This window comes from Trachypithecus francoisi, unplaced genomic scaffold (assembly GCF_009764315.1).
Source record: "Trachypithecus francoisi isolate TF-2019V2 unplaced genomic scaffold, Tfra_2.0 Lachesis_group11, whole genome shotgun sequence".
In the NCBI taxonomy this organism is placed as follows: Eukaryota; Metazoa; Chordata; class Mammalia; order Primates; family Cercopithecidae; genus Trachypithecus; species Trachypithecus francoisi.
The window spans coordinates 48,505,203-48,519,088 of record NW_022681456.1 but is presented as its reverse complement, the minus strand read 5'-3'; the positions used below and the strand labels follow the sequence as shown (position 1 = coordinate 48,519,088).

General features: G+C 33.5%; 2 protein-coding genes across 3 annotated transcripts in view; one reads left to right on the top strand and one right to left on the bottom strand.

Moving 5' to 3' along the window:
* TSPAN19 (tetraspanin 19) overlaps positions 1-2,390 on the bottom strand; it is a 28,065-nt gene extending 25,675 nt beyond the window's left edge. Inside the window, 4 exon segments of the mRNA XM_033221140.1 lie at positions 11-135; positions 2,167-2,239; positions 2,329-2,354; positions 2,357-2,390. Coding sequence (XP_033077031.1) covers positions 11-135; positions 2,167-2,239; positions 2,329-2,354; positions 2,357-2,390 — 258 coding nt within the window.
* A 6,751-nt stretch (positions 2,391-9,141) lies between these two features.
* LRRIQ1 (leucine rich repeats and IQ motif containing 1) overlaps positions 9,142-13,886 on the top strand; it is a 211,284-nt gene continuing 206,539 nt past the window's right edge. For both annotated transcript variants that reach the window (XM_033221137.1, XM_033221138.1), the window contains exons 1-3: positions 9,142-9,413; positions 11,138-11,296; positions 13,464-13,575. In XM_033221137.1, coding sequence (XP_033077028.1) covers positions 11,165-11,296; positions 13,464-13,575 — 244 coding nt within the window. In that variant the 5' untranslated portion in view covers positions 9,142-9,413; positions 11,138-11,164. The remainder of the gene's footprint in view (positions 9,414-11,137; positions 11,297-13,463; positions 13,576-13,886) is intronic.

Here is a 13,886-nt window from a genome sequence, read left to right as displayed (position 1 = left end):
AAATACGTACCACAATTAGGAGCCATCTGATTTCGTTGTGAATTCCTATATAACCCAATAGACAAAAAAGAACAGTAGAAGACCCCATTCCAATCAAAATTTGAGAAATAGATACTATGAAGTGATTATTTTCATCTGTGAAAAGAACAAAATTACTTATTATGAAGTGGTATTTTTATATGAAGTGGTATTTTATTTTCTATTTAACAGTAATTACAGCAATCAAAAGTTTTTCTGAGCAGCTGTTGCCAAACCACCAGGATTCTCTCTCTATCCCTCTGTCTCTCTTTCTATCTCTTTCTCTGTCTCTCAATTTTTGACCTCATGTACCAGCTCTTACTTTTAGAAACAACCTTTCTTCCTGTTCTGACATGAAGAGAATTTCTTAAATTTCAGATATCTTTACCCTTATCCTCCCTGTCTTCTATGATAGAAGAAATTTTTTTCTAAGATCTCATCTATGTCTAATGTATATTCAAACATTCATGTATTCATTCATTCATCAAAAATCTTTAGAACCTAATATGTGTGAGTTAGATGTATACACCCTGAATTTATTGCTAATATGATCTCTTTCAAACTATATTTTAGTTTTCCCCATCTAGACTGTGAGCCCTCAGTGCTAGATATTGTATATATTTATCCAGTCAACAGGCTGCCTGTTGAATGCTTGGTGCTGTGGCACAAGCAGCAGAACAGTAAATGCTCAACAAATGATTGTTTTAAAAAAGAAGGATGGATAAATGAATTAAATATGTGGGAGGTGTTATGGGAGAACAGTGTAGGCAGTGGTGGTGTGCTGGAGTGAGCTTGTATTGGCTCATAAAAGCCAATTGTGATATTTTCAGGAAATCTGCGAGCCAAGTGAATTCACTTTGACACCTTCAAACTGGCCATTGACGAACTGCTTTTATCATGTCAATCATGTGCTATATACATTAAAACATTGTAAACTACAGTGTATTTAAAAGTACAGTGCTAGTTAGAATTAAAACAATGAGAAGAGAAAAGAGAAATTATCTTCCTCCTAAAATCTCCCAGTGTTCTTCTTCTCAGTTTAAGGAGTCACTACAGGTTATATCTTCTACCTATTTAAACCATGGAAATGGGCAGATGTCATAAATCAGTATTCTCCATTCCAGAACTGGTTGTTAAACATTTGCCGGCGTACTACTGGGAACAGAAGCACCGAAACCAGCTGGCGGAGAAGGTTAGAAGGTTTGGGCAAGGCTGTTGGAAAAGGTAACATCTGAGCATAGGCTTTATTGGTCACTGGAAATATCCAGGTTGGAACGGTGGAGCATTTCTGAGACATCCAGCAGCACAGGGTGGCTAAGAAACTCAGCTTTGTTTCCACTTACAGTTTGAGTCAGATGAGACTAAAAATGTTTTCAGGGGTGAAATTATAGGCACTTTGTTTTTCAGTCTTCTTCACTGAAATAAAGCTCCATGAGAATAGGAACTTTATTTTGTTTGCTCACTACCATATCCTCAGTGTTTAGGGCAATGACTGACACAGAGAAGATGCTTAGTAATATTTGCTATATGAGTAAATAGTGGCGATAGGGAGTCAGATTAAAGCTTTTAATAGGAAAGTTACATGTTTAAAATTGCATTTTTAATTTTTCTTTTTCAAGTGACAACTAATAATTGTACATATTCATAGATGTTGTTTTTATACAGATGTCTACATTAGTCTATGCCTTCCCTACTTTATTGTAAACCATCTTCCTCCTAAAATCTCCCAGTGTTGTTCTTCTCAGTTTAAGGAGTCACTACAGGTTATATCTTCTACCTATGCTTTGAATTCTCACAATATTTATAGGGATCAGATCAGAGTAATTAGCATATCCATTCATCTCAAATATGTATCATTTTTGTGTGTTGGGAATAATCAATATTCTTCTAGCTATTTGTGACTATGTAATATTGTTAACTACAGTCATCCTACAGTAGTATAGAACACTAGAACTTTTCTCTTCTATCGAGCTGTAATTTTGTATCCTTTAACAAATCTCTGCAACTGATGAAGACTTTCAGAGGGAATGCTAGACAACACTTGATAAAGTCCAGAGAAATACTGCCACCTGCTGAATAAATTGTGTATACAACTGTTTAAAATGGAATGTCTGTTTCACTGAGAGATAAACAAAAATAGATACATACCAAAAGCTGTTAAAAAATTATTTCTATCTAATAAAAGCCATGCACCAAATCCCATGAATATAAGTCCAAGAACCTAAAAAAAGAAAGTCAATGCTTATTTTTTTTGTAATTGCCTAACAATAGATTACATTTTCTTTACTATATAATTATGAAGATTCTTACCATGAAAGCTCCATTAATGAGATTAAGTACTTAATAATTATTGTTTTGTTATTTCTTAACATTATTTTTCTTCCAAGATATGGATGATTCTGAAAAGACAACCATAACTTTTTAAATAAACATTCTACACAATAACTTTAAATATTTTGCCCTACTTATGTTCTTTATTTGCACATTTTTCTTCTCAAGTCAGTTATCAGTATAACATACTCCCATCTCTAAATGAAAGGACATATTGAAGGTATCTTGAAACTGTACCTTGTCTGCATTTTTTTCTTTTTACTAGAGAGTATCTGTACTTAAAATAATAAATATATATCTGCAATGCTTTTACTAGGCAATCAAGACTAAGAAGATAGTTGTGTAACAAGTCAAGCAGCCTTACTGAACTTGCAGTTTCAAAAAGCATATGATATTTTGTTTTCAGTCTTATTGTATTTTTAAATGTTTATTTTAATCCCAACTATTAGATGGCCAGGAAATTTTCCAGTCTTAATATACCTTGTTTCCCTGGCTGGAAAGTTTTCCTCACTTCTGCATGCCCCTTCTCAGAATAATATTAGCTCCTCACTGAGGTGTTGGTTTGGGGATTTTTCTCTTAACCCAATTTGTTGCCTTTCAACTTTCTCATTGACCTGTCTTCTTCCCCACAGACAGTCAGGGATATTTAGGTGGCGAGAGTATATCTTATATACCAATATAACCTCCAGGTTTAGCACACAGTAGGCACTTGATATATATTTGTCGAATGCATGAATGCATACATGAATTAAATTACTTAATCTATAATTTAATTTGGTATGCAGTATATTAAAAAAACTAAAGTAGCTTTCATCAAAACTTATTTTCCAGATAGCCAATTTTCCTAAAACTTTCATGGAAAAATCAATACTTACTCCATTGGTTTTTGGTGCTGTTTAATAGAGATGAAAGTTTCAAATCTAATCTTGAGTATGTTCCCAGATTTTCTCTTTTCTCTTCTCATTGTTTTAATTCTAACTAGCACTATACTTTTAAACATACTGTAGTTTACAATGTTTTAATATATATAGTGCATGATTGACATGACAGAAGCAGATTTAATAAGATTATTTTAAAGCTATTTTTCTGTCCCTAATTAGGCACAAACCAATTTGTTTGTTGAACTGAAGGATGCTTTGAAAAGTGGAAAAATAAGAGATGTCTACATTAGTCTATGTACTACCTTCCCTACTTTATCATAAATCATCGGCCGGGCGCGGTGGCTCAAGCCTGTAATCCCAGCACTTTGGGAGGCTGAGACGGGCGGATCACGAGGTCAGGAGATCAAGACCATCCTGGCTAACACGTTGAAACCCCGTCTCTACTAAAAAATACAAAAATCTATCCGGGCGAGGTGGCGGACGCCTGTAGTCCCAGCTACTCGGGAGGCTGAGGCAGGAGAATGGCGTAAACGCAGGAGGCCCAGCTTGCAGTGAGCTGAGATCCTGGCACTGCTCCTTCAGCCTGGGCGACAGAGCGAGACTCCGCCTCAAAAAAAAAAAAAAAAAACCATCTTCCTCCTAAAATCTCCCAGTGTTCTTCTCTGTTTAAGGAGACACTACAGGTTATATCTTCTACCTATGCTTTGAATTCTGTTGCTGTCATTTGGTTTTTCTACTTTGCATCCTATTGTCTTATTCCTTCATTCCTCTAATGCCTGGCATGTTTTGATGGTACACTCAGTTGGAAAGACTGCCTGATTTTTATTTCAGTTTATTTCAAAGATGCTATAAATCTACATTTTTGGTTCCAATTCGATTTACTGCCACATGTGGAAAGCTCCCTCACAGCCTGAACAAGAAGATAGGCACAAGGTCTTGGCCCCTGTCTGTGAACAAGAAAGAGAATGGAGACTAATGAACCAGAAAGCTCTGTAGTAACTCTGATGTGAAATGTTGAAGGCATGGACTTGAGTGTTGATGTGGTAATAGTTAGTATGTGAGGCAGGGTCAAGCTGCAATGCTTTATCAAAGGACCCAAATACAGAAATAAACTTTTATTTATCTCTTAGTTCAAAGTAGGTGATTGGTTCACTTCTAGGAAATCATGTTAGAAATTTGGAGCTAACTCTGGCCTATTTAACATGTGGCTTCCAAATTGGCTCCAAGTGCCATCTTTTATAGCGCACAGAAGGGAAAGGGGATAAGTAAACTCAGGCAGGCATCTTTTAAGCAAGTGAGGTTGAAGTTGTACACTTCTCTTCTGTTTGTATTTCACCAGCACAGACTTGGTCCCACAGCAATACTCAACTTCAGTTGAAGGCAACCATGTACCCAGGATAAAGAAAAGAAAATAGATAGGGTGGTGAGGGCCAAACAAAATGCCCACCGGTCAGAAAAGGCCAATTACAAAACATAATTAGAAAAAAAAGAGAGCTTGGATTAAACTTTAATATGCTTTACTGTGGAAAAGAATAAAAGACAATCAGGAAGATTCCTGTAGGATGGGAAAATAAAAGAATAATGGTAATCACTGGAAATTTAAAAATTGGGGAAAATGGTTTAGAAGAAAAATTCATAAATTCACTATTTCATGATGGAATTTGAAGTGGTAAAGGATATCTATCAGTTATGTCTCATAAGCACTGTGAATGGAGTACAGATAAATGGGTAGCATAGGCTGTACAGACTCGAAAGTCATTCATAGAGAACCAACGTCATGGGTGTGAATGAAAGAGAAGAGACATTGTCTATAGATGGAAATGGGCAGAGGTTTGATGGTAGAGAATGAAATGATACAATTAAGAATTTGGAATTTTTAAAGCCGACTTTTATAGAAGTCAAAAGGGGTGAGAACTTAGTAAGCTCAAAGGTAGGCAATGTGGTAAGGAAGATGTATATGGTAATTTCAAAACTGTGGTTCAAGGTTTACCAAGTTAAAACACAACAAACTGTGCATCCAAGCAACGATTCAAAGAAGCCTATGACTATGTTTACAAAGAATGGTAAAATGAGATGGTCATGTGTTGGCTTTTTCAGCCACAAGCTCCACATACTGGAAACAACGTCAATAAGAACAATGATGTGCCAACACAAAGGTACACAATAAGTTAAGTGTAGTTCTTATTTAAATGTTTGTAGTGTGAAAGGTCTATATTTTCTTTTGCTATAAACAAAGAATTTGTTTCTAACTTAATTAAATAAGGTCCAGGTGTGGCATTTATTTTGTTCAGTTCCTGACTAGTGAATTGATGTTGAAAGTTCAACAGCAGAGATGCTATAGGAATGGACAACTTGCAATAATTAATCTATTTATAAGTGTTATTTTTTACTAGTTTAATAAACTCTAATTACTTCTTGTCATTGTTTTTATATTCTAAGTTCCAAGAGATGGGAACACACAAACGAACAAGTAAGAGAAGGTTAAAAAGTCAAATATTAAAACCTGTGGCTGACTCTGAATTATGTGTTGAGGTGGGGACAGGAAATAAGGAAATAGGAAAGTTTCATAGAGAAGATGATTTTGAGATGACTCTTGAAGGAGGATTAAGGTCTTAGACAAAAAAGGGAGAGAAACAGGAAATATTCAAGACGGGGGGACACTATGTTCACAAGCTTTACAATGAGGTGTAAGGAGGCATGGATCAGAGTGGCAAGAGATGAGAGATAAAGCTAAAGAAGTAGACTCAGGAGAGATTGTGACAAATCTTGTACGCTTTACTAAAGATTTTTTTTTTTTTTTTCCTGAAGGTAATAGGGAGCCACAATTCTGGCCTCAATGTGGAAGCCGAATTAGAAAAGACACTTAAGATAGGGGGATAATTTATAAAGTTAATGCACTAATTCACAAGAGAAAAATGTGGTCTAAACTGCAAAATGGCTGTGGAAATGGAAACAGTATCACAATATGAGAGATGTAGTAGGAAGTAGAATCGCCAGCACTGGGATAACCAAAGAATCAAAGATGAAATTTAAGTCTGTAGAAACTATGTAATTAAACTCTGAACATTATCTCATATTCTACAATGTTTCATTTAAATTGATTCCCTTTATCATCGATATTTTGCAAATGCTATTATCCCCAACATCACCAACGAGGAGAGAAAGAATCAGGAATGCAAAATTACTTGCTAAAGATCGCACAGTCAATAAATGGCAGAGATGAGATTTAAATCCATAGATATAAACCACCTTCTCAGTAAATTTCCCAAGCCCCAGTGTCATCATCTGTAAATGCAGATTACAATTGTACACTCCTCAAAGTAATGTGAAAATCGGAGGAGATTGCCGGGTGCGGTGGCTGGCGCCTGTAATCCCAGCCCTTTGGGAGGCCGAGGCGGGAGGGTAACGAGGTAATCGAGACCATTCTGGCCAACAGGGTGAAACCCAGTCTCTACTAAAAGTACAAAAATTAGCCGGGCGTGGTGGCGGGCGCCTGTAGTCCCAGCTACTCGGGAGGCTGAGGCAGGAGAATGGTTTGAACCCCGGGGCCGGAGCTTGCAGTGAGCCGAGATCACGCCACTGCACTCCAGCCTGGCGACAGAGCGAGACTCCGTCAAAAAAAAAAAAAAAAAAAAAAAAAAAAAAAAAAGAAAAGAAGAAAGAAAGAAAGAGACAGAAAGAAAAGTAGAGGAGATTATGTTTGTAAAGCACTTAGCCCAGTGCCTGGCTAGATGTTAGTTATCTCATTATATCATATGGTTAGAATCTCGTTATATCACATCTCAGTATAGAAATACTAAGATTATACAAGAGTCATGCATGTGAGGATGGGCAATGGGATGGAAACTGTGGAAAAGTGATAAATTCTCACTTTTCTGTAAAGTGGTGGTCACGACACCAGCTGGGAGGCAGCACAAAGAGAGTTAGAATCTGAAGGCTTGAGACACACTTTAAGTGGAACAAGATAATGAGAGGTCTAAGAATACAATATGTGGTACCATGAGCTACATAGTAAAGTACTTTTACTCAATAATCACCATGCCTCAAGAAAATAAAACAAAGAAATGCAGGCTATGCAGCTATTTTGAACACAACAATGATATTCTGGGATATTTAAACTATATCACTGCCATATGAAGAATAAAGCAGTTGTTGAAAAATGCTATTAAACTAAAATGATTTCATTACTCAGTATTTTCAAAGGAATTATTAGTCTTGTGAGATAACAAAGAACAAACATTATCTCTTATTCTTTCATTCTCTCAACAAATATTTATTATGTACTCTCTAAGGGAAATATGCATTGTTGAGCCAATATGCTATAAATCAACCACACCTACAATTTTTTTTTTTAATTTAAATGAAATGAAGTTAACAGGTTCAAAAGAAGCAAAAGTCTACTCAGGTTAAAGGGTCATAGGCAAACTAACATACTCAATCTGAAGTTACCATTTCTAGGAAGAATGCAATTTAAATGGACTTCTGCTAAATGCTACACGGTTGATAAACAATAGTGTCAAGTTAAATTTACTTATAATCTACAAACGTTTTAGATAATTGCTGCCTTTTATTTTTGATTAGTAATATTCTAGTGAAATTATGACTAGTTGAAAAGTTGTCCTTTCTTCCAAAGTAAAAAATTGCATGGCAATATAGGAGATCTATCACTATGAGTTAATTTATCTTCAGAAAAACTTAGTGTTTTTCTTTTTTGCTGTCAATATTTGACAAAGTAAGTTTTGAGAAGGAAAGGAACTAAGGCACTATTTCCAAAATTATTTGATTATGAAAACTAGTTATTCAAAATTAATTTTGAAATTGATTATTAAAGGATTTATATTTTTTAGAAGTATGAATACTTTCACAATCAAAAATAAAACTAATCTTAAGATTCTTACATGTGAACTTCAACACAATATGAAAGTCTATTTTAAATGAAGAGTTTGAGGTTCCAACACAGTAGCTCATACCTATAATCCCAGTGCTTTGGAAGGTCAAAGTGGGAGGATCACTTGAATCCAGGAGTTGGAGGCTACAGTGAGCTATAATTGTACCACTGCACTCCAGTCTGGGCAACAGAGGGAGACCCTGTCTCTAAAAAAAAGACAACAAAACATAGATAATTTCAATAGTCTATAAATTGGCAATAAAACTAAACTTAAAAAAAAATTCCATTTGAGCATAGACTTTGATAATGAAAATGCTCTGGATTTAATTAGACCTGAAACCAAGTGTAGTTTAAATTATCTTTCCTGAAAAGGACACTAACATGCGTGCTTTTAATATGAAAGTCTATTAACTTCTCACTTTATATTACTAGTTCTAATGTTGATGCAATTCAAGTTTATTGTTACCAGGAAATGTAGTCTATTTTTTTTTTTCCAGAGGCTCAATGAAATATTTGCTTTTAGCTTATTTTATAGCAGATACCTTTTACAATTATGGCTACTTCCTTTTAGAATTTAATGCCTTGTTTGCAAACTTTAAAAGAAAATTAAAGTCAAGAATGTTATTAATTAAAATATTATTTTGTACCCTATATATTTGCTCCACATTAAATAGCATGACATAAACTTAGAAATTAAGGTTTTATATTGAAGTACTGTCTGCCAATAGTTTCACATTAAAATAACTCCAGAAAATAATTTTTCAAAATTTTCACCCACATCCCTTCAGTTGAGGTTTTTGATGGGCATTGATTTATTTTTTTTCTTTTTTCTTTTCTTTTTTTTCTTTTTTAAAAAACTGTTGTCATGGAAGGCAAACAACTTATTGACTTCTCTTCCACACTTCTAGGTCCCACAAATCACTGTTCAGGATTAAGGTTTTGTGGAATGAATCACCAGATTGAAATATAAATATATGTAGCTCAGAAACAATTTAAACAATTTAAAAGTGAGGTTACATCTACTTGGGTAATTATAACAAAATTTCATTTTATTAAATATTTTCCTAAAGTATTTAAATATTAAAATCTACCTGCAAAAAAACGTAAGCTCTTCATCCAGTCCCTGAAATGCTGCGTTCGTTTCAATTTAGAATCCAAATTGTTTGTCCTTCTGGAGCACCTGTAGGGAAAAACCGGTCTCTCTTCCTCGGGATTGGCTGTTGCCATGGATACCCTTTGTGTAGAGTCTATGGGCGCTGTCTTACAACGAAGCCGAGGAATCTCGCTGCTGAGGGGTGAGCCGGGGCCTCAAGGCAGGGATTCCTGTTGGGGGAGGTGAAGCAGCTCTGGGAACTCAGGACGAGCCCGGACACTTTGCCTGGCCAGACTTCCAGGAAAGGGAGAGACCGCGGGTCGGGAGATGGCTGTCCGGCTCTGAGAAGCTCGAGGCTCCCTTGGGGAGCTCATTCAAAACTTAAAGAGATGTCTTGGCTAGATAGGGACATTCGATGGTTACTCACTCACCGCTCCGCACAAACCATTCTTTTCCTTCCTTCCTTCCTTCCCTTCTTGTCTCCCTCCTTTCCACCCATTCTTTTTCTGTCCTTTCTTTCTTTTTTTTTTTTTTTTTGTTTTTTTTGGTAATATATAATGTATATGAACCTTATAAAGTAGATTTCTCTCCCTTTTCTTTACAGGGGTTGAAGGTTGTAGTTCCTTAAGCTTTTCTACTTTTGACAGCTTTAGTGAACTCCAAACGATTCGTTATCAACTTAGAGCACTTTAATGCAGCCCATTTACAGTGAGACCCATCTGTGACTGCACATCATATACAGTAACCACTAACTACAGGTGGCTACTGAGGACTTGAAATGCAGCTAATCCTGAGATGTGCTGCAGGTGTAAAACACACAACAGATTTCTAAGAATTACTGTCCAAAGAAAGAATATAAACTCTTTGCCAAGATATTAATAATTAATTTTGTGATTACACGTTGAAGTATTTTGGATATGTTGGGTTAAATATATTGTAAAAATTAACTGCACTTGATTCTCTTTTGTTTTTAAAAAGTTGCTACTAGAAAATTTAAACTTGCGTAAGTGCTCAAATACGTAATTGGACAGGAGTAATCTAATGAGCTAGCAGATGAATAGAGAGGGTCATGGTAAAGGAAATGACTTACCTCCACCATACTCTCCTGCCTCTCTTTCTACATAAAGTTTATTATACCTGTGCATTTTGCTTTGTAAGCATAGAAAAAAAAATCTAACTTTCCTTCTAATAAAGCCTTTTAAATGCACTTTGAGTTCCATTGCAGGATAATATTTTGCCCTGGTTTGGAGTTTCATTTCATTTTGTTTTCCTTTTCTTTTCTTTCTTTCTTATTTTATTTTATTTTTTATTTTTGAGTGAGTGAGGGAGAAGGTTGTGGGTAGAGTTGATTTTGAGATGATTGAATAGAGTGAAAGGAGGAATTAACGAAAGGGAAAGAGGATGGAAAGAAGGAATGAAGAAAAGAAGAAGAAGACAGGTGGGAAGGTCAGGCTCTTGAGGAAAGAAAAAAAAGAAGTTTAAAGTAGTGCCACGAAAAATAGAATGATAGCTGACTAGTACGTTTTCAAACCTTTTTTGGGATTCAGACCAACAGTGAAAAATAAAAAAAACCCAGAACATTAATAAAAACACATATTACATTGCAACTCATGCATACATACATACATTTATATGTATTAATCACTGAAACAAAAATTTTATAAACAATTCTGATCCCTATTATATATAGTGCAATTATATAAACATATAAATCAAGAGTATTATGGTACAGTTACAGTTGATCATTTTGTAGTCAAATTTTAAAAAGAATGATTGAAGAGATAAAACAATGTTTGGTGTAACCATAATAAGGTGTGATAAAAGTTTGTTAAATTAAAACATGTCTAAATAAATATGTTGGATTGGTATGACAAATTAGAGAACACATAATTTTTAGCGACATATTAGCCTCTTCATTTTTTAAAGCAGTTCTGTGCTTTATTATGAAGAATAATGGACGATGATGATGCAAAGCTCAAAGCAGAAATAGAAGCTGAATTGGATAAACTCAGCATTTCCTCCTTGGAAAAAGAGGACATTGAGAGTGATTCAAAATCAGAAACTCAGAGTGATGATAGTGATACAGTAAGTATTGCACTTGTGAGCCTTTTAACAGGAGTAGGCTTTTCAGGAGAAATATTACTTTTCTCAGGATATTTTTATATACTTCTCATTTTTAGCAGCATTGTTATAAACAATTTATATAAATATAAATTATATTTAATATATATAGTCACCTGTACATCTTCATAAAATTGGGATTATTATATATATTTGTATCCTGATTTTTGTTTTTACTTGTGAACATTTTAGCATGATTAAATTACATGGGAAGAAAAATGTATATGAAATCTTTTGACATATCAAAATGGTTACTTTTGGGAATAAAACAAATTATCCTTTTATTTATGTATTTTTACCAATGTTTATATGCTTACAGAGTTCATTCATGGATTTATTCATTTATACCAATATCCTTAATCCAACTGGAATTTATTTTCAGGAATGTTATGAAATGTAGAACTAATTTCAAAGTCTCCTGCACATATTGAGCTAATATTTCCAGTGTCTCTTGTTTAATAATCTACCTTTTCTCAATTGATTTGTCATGTGTCTTATTGATAGTTATTGTACATATGATCTATCCAAGGCTGTCTATTCTTTCATTACTTTGTTCATTGTTTTCCTACTGTTGTATATTTTTAAATATTGAATGGATCAAATTCTTCACATTGTTTTGTTATTTTCAGATCTTAACTAAGCTTTTTTTTAAAAAGAAATTTTTTAAAAAATTTCAGAACTTTATGTTTTATTAGGATTGCACTAAACCTACTTATTGCATTTAGAGAAATTAGTATTGTTACATTATTATGTCTTTTATCCAGAGCTAATTTAAATGAGACCAAAAAAATCTGAAATTTTTTATTTGAATATGAAATCTAACAGAATAATGAATTGTATTATATTATACCTTTTTATATAAAGGAAGAAGAAAATTTTAAAGCCCTTCTGTTTCAATTAAGATACCTCACTATTATTTATATCACTTAGAATCAATGTAAATATTATTACCAGGGGAAAAAATTATTAATTAAGCATTTAGAGATTGTGAACTATATTTCCCAGGACATAACAACAATCTCTATAATCCAGGTTATTTAAAATGCTTCTTAGTTAAACAAGAAGTAGAAATCTCAATGCAGGACAGATGTCAGAAAAATAGAATTGATATTTTTGTCGCCATTTTTAATACACTACTTTATCAGGACTCATTTTATGACGTATAATTTTACATGCTTTTCTGTAGTACTAAGAGAAACGTAATATTTTCTCATTATCTTCTGATGTTCATTTTCAAAACTAAACACTAAATTCCATTAATTAAGATAGAGAAAATAAAGCTGGCTGTAAATCCTAAATTCAACACATGAAAACACAGTATGGCAGACAATATTTGTTTTTAGTTAAATGAAAGCAGGTGCATATCATGTTCTTCTATATAGAAACATTTATATTCTTTCATTCATGCCATGCTTGAAGTCCCTCAATGAAGTGTTGTCATCATGTAGATATATGTGACTTCAAGATTATTATTAAAATTGTTCATAGATGCTTCAACTATTTTGTTGTTATGAATATTATTATTTGCATTGTATTTTCTAACTAGTTATGGTGTTTATGGAGGAAGAAATTTAATTTTCACATTTTGCATATCAATATATTTAGCTATTTAGAAAATTTACAAATCGATTTACATAGGCTTTAATGGTAGATATTTTATAACAGTTCACAAATGTGACTAAGTTTGTGTATGATAATCACAAAGCCAATTTTGAATGGAATAAATAATTATATCAGGTATTAGTTTGACATTAAATATTTTGAAAAAATAATCTTGCAGTTTTGATTAATATTTGATAAAATTTACTTGAAGTTGGAATTATCTAAAAATATATACAACTATTGAGGGCATTCAAAAATAAACAGCCTCTAATAAAATTAATAGAAGTGATGTGTAGGTAACTCTTTTCATTTGTTTTCTTAGAGTTTTCTAGAAATGCACAACCACCTGAAAATTAAAAGCAAACTTTAGCCAAATATACTTGTCTGAACTATACTGTTTGTGTGGAACCCTTTTACTTCATTTACATATTTTGTTCACATTTTTGATGTGGAATGAAGGGTCCAAAATTTGACACATAATTTTGATAATAAACACTTTCACAGTTTCTTGTATTATTCAAATTTTTAGGATTCAGTTGAATTACCAGAATCAGTTCTTCATTGTATTAACATCATAAAGAACAGGAGTACAGCTGTTGAAGAGCTCATTCTTCAGGACCTGGAAGATACTGATATTTTAAGTAAGTACTGTTTTCATCTGTCTGGCAAATAAGCTTTCTGTACATATGAACAAATTATAATTTAGTAAACTCAATTGCTTATAGTTCTTATCTCTTACTGTATACATCTGTATACATTTAGTGTATTTCTAAGATATCTACTGTATATTGGACTGTTGGGTTTAGTTCATTCTTTTTTTTTTTTTTTTTTTACTATCTTTCTTAGGTCTTCAGTAAATACCATCAGCATTTTGTTTCCACAGTTCTAATTAATACCAGACATCCTTTTATTTTATATTAAAGAAAATAAAACTAATCAATAGACTGTTTTA